The 15,117-nt window shown below is 52.1% G+C and overlaps 1 protein-coding gene across 3 annotated transcripts in view; it reads right to left on the reverse strand.

Annotated features, from left to right (window-relative positions):
• The window catches only part of HIP1 (huntingtin interacting protein 1), a 142,396-nt gene that overhangs the window by 49,082 nt on the left and 78,197 nt on the right, over positions 1–15,117 (reverse strand). For all 3 annotated transcript variants that reach the window (XM_045992811.1, XM_045992810.1, XM_045992812.1), the window contains exon 2: positions 106–169. In XM_045992811.1, coding sequence (XP_045848767.1) covers positions 106–169 — 64 coding nt within the window. The remainder of the gene's footprint in view (positions 1–105; positions 170–15,117) is intronic.

Raw genomic sequence — 15,117 nt, forward strand, 5'->3', positions numbered from 1 at the left:
GGGTTCCCCTTTCCGCAGCTGAGCAAGGACACCTCGCCCTGACCTCAGTCCCCACCATTTGACCCGCCTCGGGGTTGGTCTTCCAAGCAACATCCAAAAGGATATTTCTGGCGTGTTTTTCCTTTACAGCCACTTCCTGCGTATTAATGGCCTTATTGATGCTGACAGTCTGAAAAACAAGAGGGAGGGGGAGGGGAGAGGAGGCTGAGATGAATATGCTTCTAGAGCCTCCCAGACCCTCCCAGGCACCCCACCCCTTTCTCTCCCTGCAATGACTTCTCCCCAGCTCCCCGAGGACCCCTCTGCCCCATGGCCCCCAAACAGGCAGGGCCCCCAGTGGGGGGCAGAGATGGGCAGCGCTCCCAGGCCAGCTGGCCCAGGCTGTCCTAAGGCAGCGGGCTCTGCTGCCTGGCATTGACTGTGCCCAGCTGCTGTGCCTGCCTGCCACTCATTCACTTGGCACAACAACACGGCAATTAGAGCCCGCACAAAGGGATGCCTTTCATCCTCCAGGGAAACATTATTTCTCCGGGAGCAGGAGGAAGAGACGCTGAGATCAGGGAGCGGCTGTGGCCCAAAGGCCATCCAGCCGCCCCTCTCTCACTGCTAGAACCTTCCACGGACACTTCTTCCCTAGCTAGCCCAGGACTGCAGGGGTCACTCTCACCTCTCACTTTCCCCACTCCTGGGTCTCTTCCAACCCTAACCAAATTCTCTCTTATTCCCTTACTTAAAGGGCATTAAGAATGTTCACTCCTTTCCAGCTGCGTTAAAAATCCTAACTCTCTCTGGAAGGTAGCAAATTGTGTGTACACACGAATACAGTTGAACACAAACACATGAACGCCATCGTGTCACGTCGGCTGTTTAAATATAGGTGTTTCCCTTTTCCTGTTTTGCTGTGCTTCTCCTTCCGTAGATGGTAGTCCACACTGAGCCACGTGCATGTGCTGTGTGTCTCACACACGTGCACACACATACACGTGCGTGCACGCACACACGCACACACCACCACCTACCGAAGGGGTCGATTCTGCCACTGTTCTCTAGAAATGGGATCGCCAAGTACAGACTTTTCTACATCCTGCCTTTTTCAACTGCAAATATGTCATGAAAAATCCTCCAAGCGGGATGGCAAAATTCTAGCCCTTTCTTTCAAGAGACAAGTACTGGTCCATCGTGCAGGACGATGTGATTCATAGAAACATTCCCATACTGGTAGGCAATCCAGTTTTGCACTGGTTTTTTAAAAAATTATTTATTTATTTATTTAAAGATTTTATTTATTTGACACAGAGAGAGAGCAGCAGCAGGAGAGGGAGAAGTAGGCTCCCCGCCGAGCAGAGAGCCCGACGTGGGGCTTGATCCCAGGAACCTGGGATCATGACTTGAGCTGATGGCAGAGGCTTTAACCCACTGAGCCACTTAGGCACCCCTGTATTGTATTATTTTGTTTTTTAACCACTTTAGTCAACATGCTTATACATGTATCCTTATTAATCAATGCCTTCGTTTCCAACAGGTAGATCCTAGGAATGGGATTCACCGGGTCAAAGTGTGTTGTTTTTCTTTCTTTTTTTTTTTTTTTTTTTAATTCTCATTATGGAAAGATCCAAACCGACCAACACCGAGTCTAATCCAATCAGCATTCACACAGTCCCCAGCATCAACCTTTATGAATGTCCAGCCACACTGCCTTCCTTATGGACAAGGGTTCGCAAATATTTTCTGTAAAAGCCCAGTTAGTAGATATTTTACGCTTTGCAGGCTACATGGTTCTCCAGAGGTCTGCTTTTCCACTGCAGGTCCTCCATTCTGCAGAAGCCAGAGGACAAAAGGAGCCTCACACATACTAAACAAATATGTAGCAGAATGAGCGGGGCTGCATTCCAAGAAAACTGTATAGACAAAACCAGGCGGCAGGATTTGGCCCGTGCCTGTGAGTGTACTGACCCCTGCTTTCGACCATCAACCACTTGAACCCCTTGCTCCTTGGATTACTTGAAGTCAAGTCCCAGACATTACATCATTACACTATTTTACTAGTAAACAGTTTAGGATGAACCTCTTGAGAAAAAAAAAAAAAAAGACTACTTATAAATTAACCATAATACCATTATCACACCTAAAATTTTAAGGCTACTTCCTTAATATCATCAAATGGTTAGGCAAGGAACACATTTCCCTCTTGTGTTGAAACAGAAAAACTTTCTTGACCTTGTTCTCATCAGGAGTCCAACAAGGTCGCCGTCTTGCTTTCTGAAAAGGCCCTCAGGGTTCGCGTTTTTACCATGGACAAAAGCATCCCCGCCACCCCGTTTTTGCTGGCCTTATGGGTATGGTGACGTTTCATTGTGACTTTATTTTGTATTTTCTGAACTGCTAGTGAGTTCTGAGTACTTCCTTACATGCGCTCCCAGTTGCCGGCTGCCTTATGTAGTTAAGGACGATCACCGGCCTTAGATCGCTTCTCCTGCCCCAGGATTATGCTGGTAGATACCGACACTGTCCTCTAAGGGTTTCGCTGTTAGTTCTTTTACATTGGAGTCTTTATCTGGAAAAAATACATACCTACGTACATGTGTATGTACACGTTGTACAAAACAGTTTATTTGTAGCCTTCTCTAGGATATCTTCTTTTACATCTGGTTTACGTGACTTTGGGCTGTGATCCTGAAGTCTGCTTTTCCGCCTCATGTTTTTCTCTCTACAGACTTAACTCTGCAACATTCAACTCTGTTGTTGGTTGAACTGTATCTCCCCAGAAAAGATGTGTGTGCGTCCAAATCCCCCAGTACCTACCAACGTGGGCTTATTTGAACTAGGGTCTCCGCAGATGGAATTAGTTAAGATGCGGCCATAATGGGTTAGGGTGGGTCTTAAGTCCAGTATGACTGCTGTCCATGTGAAGGCCACGTGAAGACACAGGGACACACAGACACACGGGAAGACAGACATGGCGGAGATTGGAGTGAATCACCTATAGACCAAGGAACGTCAAGGATGGCCGGCGACCACCAGAAGCTAGGGAGAGGCAAAGAAGGATTCTTCCCTGGAGCCCTCAGAGAGATCTTGGCTGCAGATGGACCTCCGGCCAAAGCCCCTACATTTACTGGGGCCTTTAAGAGGGTGCCTGCATTCCGTATGGAATTACAAGGGGCATAAAAAGGTTAAATGACAAGACATGGTAAGGGGCCGAACTGGAGGTGGTCAAGGCAGTCAGTAGTACGGGCTGAGAGGAGGAGGAGAAACCCATGTTAGCCAGACATGCTAGAAACCACGCCAGGGCTTCCAGGGGGGCCTCATTAATTCCACAAATATTTCTTTATACTGACTGACGACACCTTGCCCAAGCTTGGGGTCATTATGAGTCTTGCTCGCAAAAAGAAGAAAACCCAACACCTTAACATTCCTTTCAACAACGTAAAATAACGTATCACGAGCCTGGAGCTGTAGGTCCTCTACGTGATTGTGTGTTGGCTGAAACCTGAAAACGATCTGTGCTCTAGACATTGACGGGAGGGAGAAGCTCCTGGAAGACCTCTTAGAGGAAGAAGGAGGGGACCTGTCCCAGGTACTGTAATTCTCCGTGCAATTTACCTACTTCTTTAATTTACGCTTCATTCAAACTAAGGGGCATCTGATTCTTTCACAGGAAAGCCAAACAACTAGCCTGGGGTCATACTGTTGGGTTCCAACCTTGGTCTGCTGGATCCTTAAGCCTGGCCCTAAACCTCCGTGACAGCTCTGGGCTGTGGAGGGGCTGGCCGTCTAGGGGGCTGGGTCTAGGCCAGGGTCACAGAGGACGGGCCACTGGGGACAAGGAGGAAACGCCTGGAGCAGGCTGTGTGGCTGGAGGGCAGTGTGGAGGCAAGGGAGGGGTGGGGATGGAGCCGGAGGGGGAGGTGGCACCAGGTGTGGAAGGGCGGTGGGCTTCTGGGTGGGTAGGAAGGGCCAGCAGGGGTGCGAGGAAGAGGATGGAGCCAGAGGAAGCTAGTGACAAGAGAGAAATGAAGGAGTAAACTCTCAGCCAAAATGACAGAAATTAAAATGCAAAGAGCCCAACAGAAGGTGGGCCCTAGAATGAATTTCTTTCCTCTTTTTAAGATTTTTGTTTATTTATTTTGAGAGAGAAAGAGAGGGCATGTGGGGACTGGGGGTGAGGGAAGCAGAGGGAGAGGGACATAGAGCCTGTGCCGAGTGTAGAAGCCCGATGCGGGGATCCATCCCATGAGATCACGACCTGAGCCCAAACCAAGAGTCGGATGCTTAACCGACTGAGCCCCCCGGGTGCCCCTCTAAAGTGAATTTCATGAGATTGGCCAATAGAAGCTCCCAGGTAGGCGGGACACAGCAGAGGTCCCTCCCAGCAGAGGGAGAGCATCAAAGATGCTGCAGAGGTTTTGAGCGTAGACAGGTGAGAGCCGAGGAAGCCTGTCTCGGGCTGAGGGGGCCCTATAAGCCGAGAAGGAGGCCAGGAGGGTTCTGGGTGAGAAAAAGCTGTATTAAAAAGGATGAAGAAGTGAAGGAGCCGTGGTTATGATCACCACGAGAATGGCAACTAAGGAGTGCTTGCTACCAGCCCCGTGCTACTAACAAGCATTTTCGATGAACGCTCTCATTAAAGTCTTCTAATCCTACATCCTCCAAGTAGGGGAGTATTAGTATTAATCACCTCCATTTCACAGACGAGGAAACCGTGGCTTATAAAGGCTACGTGTCTTGCCCAAGGCCCCTCCACCAGCGAGTGACGAATGGAGACTCAGACTCCATGACGTCAGAGCCCAGGCTCTGAGTCGCAATGCCCACACTAGACACGGTCCTCCGTTCCAGGGACACAGAATCAGAATCCCAATGATTTCCACAGGCTGGAAAAATGGGTTAAATTTCCCAAGAGGCAACCCAGTAGGTATAAAAGAGATTTGCTACATTTAGACCTAACTCTCTGGCACAGGGGAGACAGGACTCATATCAGCACTTGTGAAAGGAGTTAGGTGTTTTATTTGGCTGCTAACTTACTATAACTAACTAAGCGACACCGTGACGGGGTTGATCAAAATGCAAATCTGAGGTCTGGGTGTATTAAAAGGAGTATAGTGTTCAGAATGAGGGAGGGGATGGTTCCAACTCTAGGCAGGATCAATTCACCCATAAAACGCTGTTCAGTTTAAGGCTTTAGACATTATGGGAAAAACTGTCTGACAGAGTAGAACACTTCTAGGAAAGGATGACCTGGATTGGGAGGAACCCAGGAACTGAGGAAAATTGAGAGGAATATCAACATTCTAAAGGGTGGTCATGTGGAAGGAGGAATGACTCCAAGGATCAAACCCAGACCAACCGGTAGAAATATACGGTGGTCACTTTTGGACGTAAAGCCATCTTGTAAAAGAGAGAATTCTCCTCAGGGTTACTGTGGAAAGGACTGATAGGCTCAGGCTGGATTTGATGATTTTGGGGTTCCTTCCCCTTTTTTAGACTCTATAAAGGCCTTTCAGACAATGGAGGGTTTTGAATATCAGGATAAAAAAATATGGCCCGATACAAGGGACCCAGATATGGCCCTTGAGCAAGGGAGGGACCTGATACAAAACCCCTCCCATCCTCCTGGGTGTGAGGGGTCACCTTTTCAGTGCCCTAAGGAGAGTGTGGAACAATTTCCGTGTACACATACAGTCACAGCCCCTAGGACAAGTCCAGGCCACCAACAAAGGGCCTCGCCTGGCACTGGTCTATGGAATGAAGTTTCTGCCCAAACCAGCAGCTACAAGACATCCACATGCCCTGCCTGCCCTAGTGAGGACAGCCCCAGACCCTTCTCCTGCAGGGAGACATGCCCCGGGTTCCCTGACCAACGCTTCCCCACGCACAAGTGCCCCAGGGGAGGGCCCGGCCCACAGCTGTAAGCGGGGTGCTTGGTTTCTGAGCCTCAGCATTCTGGGCTCGTAAAGGCAGGCTGTGGGGTCCTCCACGGCCCTTGGAACATCAGACTCGGGGAAGTTTCCAGGGCACAAGTTCCAGGCTCTGGCGAATTCCCAGTACTTCTGGAAGACTTAATGCCTGGGACGGCAACCCACATCACACGCACTTTCCATTTCCTTCTACTTTCCAAGTCCCACCCATCTTCCCAGGGCGGACCAAACGTTAATTACCCTTCCGTATGCCGGCCAGGCCACTTGGACTAACAATTTCTACTTTCCTACTTTCTTTTTTTAGATGTATTTATTTCTGAGACAGAGAGGGAGAGAGACTCCACGCTGAGCGGGGAGTTAGATGCGGGGCTCGATCCCACGACCCCAAGATCAAGACCAGAGCCAGAACCAAGTGTCAGACACTCGACCAACGCAGCCACCCTAGGTGCCCCTCCTACTTTGTTTTTGAATTCCAATTTTTCTTTTTGAATTTCCAAGACCAGTGTTTGACAGTGGTATTTCGCTTTACCTCCCCAGCGAGATTAATTTAATTCCGAGGGCCAGGACCTGCCTCTTTCCCTCGGGGACCCATAGCTGCTAAGGCCGGTGCAGAGTCTAAATCTATCATCTGATTCCTAAGGACTGATTGCTTCCCAGGGCTCCCCCTCTAAAAAGCACCAGGTATGTGATGATTCGTGGCGTCTTGAGAAAATCTGCTCCCATTCCCTCCCCTCCCGGACTCCCTCTGAAGGAAATCGTCAGGTTCTGAACCGGGCAATGCCTGCGGGGACCCTCCGAGGGCCGAGGGTGGGAAGTCGGGGCTCGATTTCTCACCTCCGGTCTAGGTTAGAGAACATCCTCTGGGAACAGGCTGTGCTCCAGATTTCCCTGGAGTCACACAGGACCTACGACCACGCAGAGTGCCCCTGAAAGAGCGGCATTGTACACGGCTTCCTGGCCCAGCTGGCCCCTGTGTCCCAAGCTGGTTCCGGAGAGCCAATTACCAGCAGGCGCCGCGGGAAGGGTGACTTTCTCCCAGCCCTTCCCCCCTCTCCCCTGCCCCCTCCTCCACTCCTTCAGGGCAGCCTTGGCCAGGCTGCAGCCCATGGAAAAGCGTGGGGCCCTGCTTCTGCTGGGCACGTCCGGTCCTGCACACAGCGCCTGGCAGGGGCCCTGCACTGGGGCTGGCTCGCAAAGGTTCCACGGCAGGGCCCAGCCGAGAAGATGGGTGGAAGGTCAGGGTGTCAGGTCCTGAAGCGAGGGACCGGTAGGGCCCCTGCCCCAGCCATCTGGAGGGAAATGTGAGACCAGGCGGGGCAGAAGGGGAAAGGAGAAAGCGAGACGGAACAGAGGGAGAGAAAGTAAATGCAAAAAGCACCCGGGGCGCAGGGGGCTGAGCAAAGGTGCAGGTGGCATGTGCCAATGGCCTGGGGGTGACTGCCCACTCGGAGGGCTGGGGACTGGGGACACGGTACAGTGTGCTTCCCGGTGTCAGGAAGCCTGAGGCAAAGAGACCAGAAGAATAAGCCTTTCAACATGAACAACTTGGCTGGGGGGTTGGGGAGTGGGGGGGGAACTAGGTCTCATCCTTCTCCCAACTAGCCTGTGTCCCTGGGCCCAGCTTGCCTAACACAGGGCAGGGCAGAATGGGACCCTCTGGGCAGTCAGCCCCGTCCGGGAAGGACAGGGCAAGACACCGGGGACAGACAGAAGGCAGGGAGGCCGCTGCGGCACATCCTGGGAAAGGCGGGCACAGCTTCCATTCGTGGCCAGGACGTCGAGCCTTGGCAAGGACGGCAGCGTTCAGAACCAAGGTGAGGTCACAAGAGCCTGGGGGAAGGACGGTTGAGGCACAGAGGAGGAAATGTGGCCTTCCACAGAGGGCGCGCCTGCAGCACCAAGACCTCTCTGGTCTTGGCTGTGGTACTGGACAGCTGGTGTCCCACAAGTCCTTTTAAATCCCACCCCCCCCTTTTTAAAAAAGATTTTATTTATTTGAGAGAGAGAGCCGAGAGAGAGCGGGAGCAGGGGGAGAGGCAGAGGGAGAGAGAGAAAGGGAGAAGAGGGCTCCCCGCTGAGCAGGGAATCTGATGTGGGACTCGATCCCAGGACCCTGAGACCATGACCTGAGCCAAAGGCAGATGCTTAATCAACTAAGCCACCAGGTGCCCCTGAAGTCTACTCTTGATCAGAAATCACAACAGAGACGTCAGTGATATTGTCAGCAGACAAGCAGCAAAGCAGAGCCCCTAGCAGGCCTACGCTCGGGGATTTGCTTCTGATCCCCGCTTCGGCCTGGAAGACGAGGAATCCGACCCCTTATTTTCTCAGTGCAGCTGCCCAAGGGAGCCCAGGCAAGAGCAGGTGAGGCCAGGATTGTAACCCCGTCCGACTCCCCACACATGCCGCCCTCAGTGGCTCCCGGCAGCCCCAGGACCGGCCAATGCCGTCTCCCTGCCTGCCTCACTTTCCACCCCGACACCTGGTTGCCTGGTTTCTTTGGTGGCTCCTCGCTTCTGCCAGCACGTCCATCCATGGATCTCTCTCCCAGACCCCTCCAAGTCCTTCTGAATGAGCCTTTGCCTCCCCGTGCTCCCATCCCACAATCAGTCATGCTGTCCTTCCCAGCCCGACCCCTCTGCTACTTTCCGCTCCTCCGCCTCCACTCAAGCCCAAACCACGAAGATGTCCCCACTGGGCCACTGAAATATCCTCCCAGACGGACCGGTCCTCCCCAAGCTGCTCTGCACCTAGCAATCGGAGCGATCTCTGTACCTCACATGAGCTCACGCCCCCGGCTCAGACCCGGCCACCCCGCTCCCACGCAGCCAAGCGTCTGTTCCTGCTGTCCCTCTACTTACGTCCCAACCACACAGCTGCCTTTTGCTCCTCAAACGTTTTCTTTTTAAAAAAGATTTTATTTATTTATTTGAGAGAGACAGTGACCGAGAAAGGAGAGAGTACAAACCAGGGGAGGGGCGAGGGGGGAGGGAGGAGCAGAGCAGAGAGCCTGCCTCGGGACTTGAACCCAGGACCCTGAGATCATGACCTGAGCCAAAGGCACACGCTGAACAGACTGAGCCACCCAGGCGCCCCATCCCTCAAACGTTTCTAATTCTTTCCGTTTCTCATGCTCTTTACGGCGGGAAGGATCTTCCTCCCGTCTGCGAGGCTAGCTTTCCCTCCGTCTACAGGATGTTCAAGTACCATGTCCCAGGCAGCCTAGGGCACCTCCCCGCCCTTGCCCTGCAGTATCTCTTTACCACAACTCACGACCACCCTAGTGACTTCCTACAGAGCCTTTTATCACAACCTGAAATGCCCTCATTTGTTCCCACGAGGGCAGGGGCTGCGTTAGCCTGCCGTTCCCCTCAGTGAGCATACACTGTGCCCGGCACTCAGACAGGCTGATGGCAGAAGGCCTTGTCTGCCCAGTCCTCTCCAAGCAGACCTCCTCGTCAGGGCTCAATACCATGTGCGCTCCCTTCTCCCACCGAGGATGCCCCATCCTCCTTCCTCCAGGTCCACCGCCATTCTTCAGCTGAAAGTCTTGCTAGGGCACCTGGGTGGCTCAGTCAGTTAGGTGTCTCACTCTTGATTTCTGCCCAGATCATGATCTCAAGGTCGTGAGATGGAGCCCCACGTCTGTCTCCACACTCAGTGCGGAGCGTGCTTAATATCCTCTCTCTCCCTCTAAAATAATAAATCTTCTAAAAAAAAGTTAGAAGTTTAAAAAAATATCAATCACTTTTGTAAGTGCTGGGGTGTATAAGCCCGTGTTGGGAGAAGGGGGGTGGCCAGGAGGGTGCGGCACCCGGATACAGCCAAGGAACCCGGTGCTCACAGTGGAAAACACTCGTGGAAGCAACCAAGGTGTTCCTCCAAGTAGCAATGGACAAACAGGCCACGGTCTCCTCACTTCAGCCTTTTTTTTTTTTTTTTAAGATTTTATTTATTTATTTGACACAGAGAGATCACAAGTAGGCAGAGAGGCAGGCAGAGAGAGAGAGGAGGAAGCAGGGTCCCTGCGGAGCAGAGAGCCTGATGCGGGGCTCGATCCCAGGACCCTGAGATCATGACCTGAGCCGAAGGCAGCGGCTTAATCCACTGAGCCACCCAGGCGCCCCCACTTCAGCCTTTTTAAGGGAAGGAGATCCCGCCACGTACTACAACATGGACGAACCCAGAGGGTATGATGCTCCGTGATGTTAGGCAGACACAAAAGGATGGCTACTGCTTGATACTACGTTATCAGAGATACCTAGAGCAGTCAAATTCGAAGAGACAGAGAAGAATGGTGGATGGCAGGGACTCGGGGGGTTGAGCTGGGGAGTAGCTGCCAGAGATGGGGTTTCCTTTCGGGGGGACAAAAACATTCTGAACTTAGACAGTGACGGTGGTTGGACGATGCCGTGAGTGCCCTAAATGCTGCTCGATTACACACTTTAAATTGGGTAAGATGGTGAATCTGAGGTTTTGTGTAAGATAATTTAAGGTTTTATTTATTCATTCATTTGAGAGACAGCATGGACACGCGCACGTGCGTGCACAGGGATGGGGGAGGGGAATCTCAAGCAGGCTTCCCACTCCATGCAGAGTCCAACGTGGGGCTCGATCTCACAACCCTGAGATTATGACCTAAGCCAAAATCAAGAGTCAGATGCTTATCCGACTGAGCCGCCCAGGCGTCCCCTAATCCTCCGAGATTTTATTTATTTATTTATTTATTTATTATTTTTCCATTAAAATATTTATTTATTTATTTTTATTTTATTTATTTTTATTTTTAAAATCCCCCGAGACTTTATTTATTTATTTGACAGAGAGAGATCACAAGTAGGCAGAGAGCAGAGAGAGAGGGGGAAGCAGGCTCCCTGCTGAGCAGAGAGCCCGAAGCGGGGCTCGATCCCAGGACCCTGGGATCATGACATGAGCCGAAGGCAGAGGCTTTAACCCACTGAGCCACCCAGGCCCCCCCTCCTCCTTTTTTAAAGTGGGAAACCCTGAGAAATCCTGACTTTGACTGATGCCTGTCAGAGGTAGTGCCGGGCGACCGGCCAGGCTCTAGGACCAGGCTCTGCAAGCCTAGCCCAGCCTTCTGCACAGCCTGGGACAGACAACCGGTGCGGCGGACCACCCTGCCGACCTAGGTGTTGCTGGACGACACAGGCTGAAGGAAAGTGGACCTTGCCATCCAGGAGTTAACTGTCTGAAGGGAGATGAGGACCATCCTCCCTCCTCTTCCTGTTCTTTCTTTCCCTCTCCTCTGACTGTGCAATTTCAGCAACACTTTACGGAAACAAACAAAAAAACCCAGCACTGGTGTGCAAGCTACTTATGCCTACATCTCAGTGGCCAAGCCTGATGAGTGGTAGCAGAAAGTGAAAGCCAAAATGCAATAAAACTTCCAGAAAACGTGTAGGACACCCAAAGGGGCAGTCTTATGACATGAAAAGCGAAAGAACAAGAAGGGAGGGCATACTGCTTTTGGCCAGTGGTGCACTGTGGATGAGAAACTCTGTCTTCTCTGTCCAGAAGGATCTTTGAACTGAAAAAGGCAAAAAGGGCAATGAAAGGGAAAACCCAAGGTGAGTTAGTAGACTGTCGGAGAGCCCCGGTACTGAGTTAGCGTGAATAGCACACAAGGACGAAGGGAGCAAGCGAAGGTGGTGTGCCCTCTAGGTTCTAGGGCGACATTTCAGAAAAATCAAGTAGGTCGGGTGTGTGTCTGAATTTCCAGCATCAAGGCACTTCACAGAGTTGCTTATGACATCTTGTAGACAAGGACAAGAAACCAGAGGACGCCAGGGTTGCGAACCGCTAACCACCAGTCAAATCCGGCCAACGGCCTGTGAATGTGTGTGTGGCCTAGGAGCTGAGGTTGGTTTTCACATTTTTAAAGGGAAGAGGAGGAAGAGAGGGGGAGGAGGAAGCAAAGGCATCTGGCCACAAATCCGAAAATGTTTACCGTCTGGTCTTTTGCAGGAGGAGGTTGCCAGTCCCCGGGCTAGACAGGAAGAGCTAGGAGGGTAGCTGTCCATGTTTGCGGGTGCTGACTAGTGGCTACCGTCATGTCGGCGTAAGGTGAGCAGGAGCCCCAGACCTGTGTCCTCCCCCATGCTTACTAGCGAGGCACCCAGAAGGCACAGCGATGGAGCTAATGCGTCTGGGTGACAACGGAAAGGTGTGACCGTGGGTGATTCCAATCGCCCGTGGTCGGACAGTAGGTTCCCTCTTAAGCTCCAGCAGATTCGCTGAGTTAACACTATGATGTGGCCTCTATCATAAAATTCAAGAAGCTAATTTCATTTTGAGCTACATCAACAGAATTATAGGCTCGAGAACAAGAGGCAGGCCTTGGTTTTATGGCTTTCAGCAGCACTCGGGAGTACAGATTCATCCCACCATGCATGGCCTGACATCTCTCGGGGCACCAGACCCCACTTGCTGCTCCGGGCACCCCATCTAAGAGGAATACTGATAATGTCAGCAGGTGCAAAGCAAGCTGGCGAAGAAAGAGAACCACACGAGGTCAGATAAGAAAACAGAAATCAGGGCAAAGGGGTGGCAGGAAGCAAAGTGGGGCAAGAAAGGGCACAGAGGTGTTTAAATATCCCAACCCCCAGCACCTGGGGACTGGAGGACCTCTGGGCTCCGGCACAACCCGGCAGTGAGGACCAAGAGAAGCTGCGTTCTGCATCCATCATCCTCCAAAGTGGAAAGGACTCCAGCATCCTTTAACCTGGGGACGAGTGAACAAGGCGCTCCAGCCACACCCCAAGAAGCTACTCGCGTAGAAGGGGAAGGGCAACCAATTCATGCCAACAACATGGGTGACTCTTCCAAGTATGATGTCAAGTGACAGACGCTCGACTCAAAAGGCTACAGACTGCGGAATTCCATTTATAGGACATTCTGGAGAAGTCAGAATTAGAGGAATTAAAAAAAAAAAAAATCCAGGTCACTGGTTGCCAGGGGCTGAGCGGGAGGAGGCTGGGATGGTTACAGAGGTGCGTGAGGGGATGTGGGGGAGGACAGTCCTACCCTAAATCTCAATTCTGTGGAGGTTACCTAATGGCACGAGACTGTTGAAACCCAGAGAACTGGACCCTAACAACGGTGACTTTGACGGCATAGCAATTATATTTCAACAGACCTGGCTTTCAAGACAAAGAAAGCAAGTTCAGTGAAAGGCGGACCTGGAGACTTTGGTAGGAGGGCCCTGATGCTTGGCCTGGGTGTTCAGTGTTTAGAGGAATGTGGACACAAGATGGTCTTCCAGGCGCCCGACGTCTTCTGAGCCCGTGATGCTGGGAGGAACAGAGGAATGGACGAACGAGGGAAGGAGACTGAGAAAAAACGGGCAGCGAGGCAGGAGGGGAGTCGAAGGGTGGGGGCTACCCCTCTTCATGAAGAGAGTGTGTCAAACAGTGCTGCAGGGGCAGGTGGGTGAGGACCGAGAATGAGCCACCGCAGGCGACATCACTGGGGACCAGGGCCAGAGCCACTGCGGCTGAGCGATGGAGGCAACCGCCTGTGCAGGGAGGAGAGGACAAAGGCAGAGCGGGAGGCAGTCCAGACAGCATGACCATCCCTCTTTCCCAGGGCCGCGCAGGAGGCATGTGCTCCTCATCACCAGCCTCCCCTCCAGGCCCCCCCCACCATGCTCCCATTGGAGCGGCGGGTCCAACGCTGGTTCTTCCTCCCAGACAGGCTCCTGTGGGTGCGGAGAACATAAAAGCACAGGATCTTTCCAGAATGAAGGCAGAGGGGCTACAACAACCTTCTCTTCTGGCAGAGACAGACACAGGCATGCCTCGATTTATCACACTTCGCTGTACTGCCTCACAGACACCGCAATTTTTTTTTTTAAAGAAATTGATGGGTTAGGGGCGCCTGGGTGGCTCAGTGGGTTAAAGCCTCTGCCGTCGGCTCAGGTCATGATCTCAGGGTCCTGGGATCGAGCCCTGCATCGGGCTCTCCGCTCAGCGGGGAATCTGCTTCTCCCTCTCTCTCTCTCTCTCTCTGCCTTTCTGCCTACTTGTGACCTCTGTCAGTCAAATAAATAAATAAATAAAATCTTAAAAAAAAAAAAGAAATTGATGGGTTAAAAAAAAAGTTAAGAAATTGATGGACCTGTGACAGCCCTGCATCAGGCAAGTCTATCACCATCGTTTTCCCAAAAGCACTTGCTCACTTGGTGTCTCTGGTCACATTTTGGGGATTCTTGCAATATTTCAAGCTTTTTCATTATAATTATATGTGCTGCGGGGACCTGTGATCAGCGATCACGACTCACTGAGAGCTCAGATGATGGTTAGCATTTTTGACAATGAAGTATCTGTCATTAAGGTATATACATTTTGTTGTTAGACATAATGCCGTTGCCCACTTAGCAGATGAAAGCACGGCGTAACCATAACTTTCATATGCCCTGGGGAGCAAACATTTCATCTGACCCTGCTTTAATGCAATATTCGCGTTACTGCGGTGGTCCGGAACCCCGCAAACCTGCAGGATCTCAAGCTGTGCCTGCCCCATCCCTTCTTCTCTGAAAATGCTCTAGGATGCTTCTGAATCCTGGGAAGGGCCCTTCCTCTTTCTACACAAGACCCCTCTCCCGTCTGCCCCTTGATACTAGTCCCGAGGCTCCTTTTACTCCAAGAGACAAAGTGAGAGCCCAGCCCCCCTCCTAGAACGCCCCTCCCCCCCCCCACACACTTGCCATCCTCTGGGAGACCTTCCCAGGTCATCCTGTCCCCTCACTGCCATGCATGTCCCCTCCTACTCTTGTTCCCTCTGCCATTACACTGGGAGCCCCTCCCCCATTCAGCGTCCCCAAAGATCTCTAGAACGTCCACCTACAGACTCCAAATCAGACCACTGAGCACAGGGATGACTGATGACAGAAGGGGACCCCACCTTGTCCCTGCCGACCTGGAGAAGCAGCCAGCATGCTCCGTCTTCTGTCACCTCCGAGGTTCCCGTCTTGCCGCCCTGATTTATAATCACTGCTGCCTCAGCGTCCCCTTCCGCCAGGCCATGCTGTCATACCCTTGCGCAAAGATCGCCCCAGGACCTGTACTTTCGTCCCCCGACCTAAAACCCACATCCATCCTGCCAGACTTGGGCAGCGCATTTCTGAGGAGGGCCACGCCTTTGCTTGACACGCCAGCCGTCGCCTTCCATGACCACACTCAGGTCA

This window comes from Meles meles, chromosome 21 (assembly GCF_922984935.1).
Source record: "Meles meles chromosome 21, mMelMel3.1 paternal haplotype, whole genome shotgun sequence".
NCBI classification, from domain to species: domain Eukaryota; kingdom Metazoa; phylum Chordata; class Mammalia; order Carnivora; family Mustelidae; genus Meles; species Meles meles.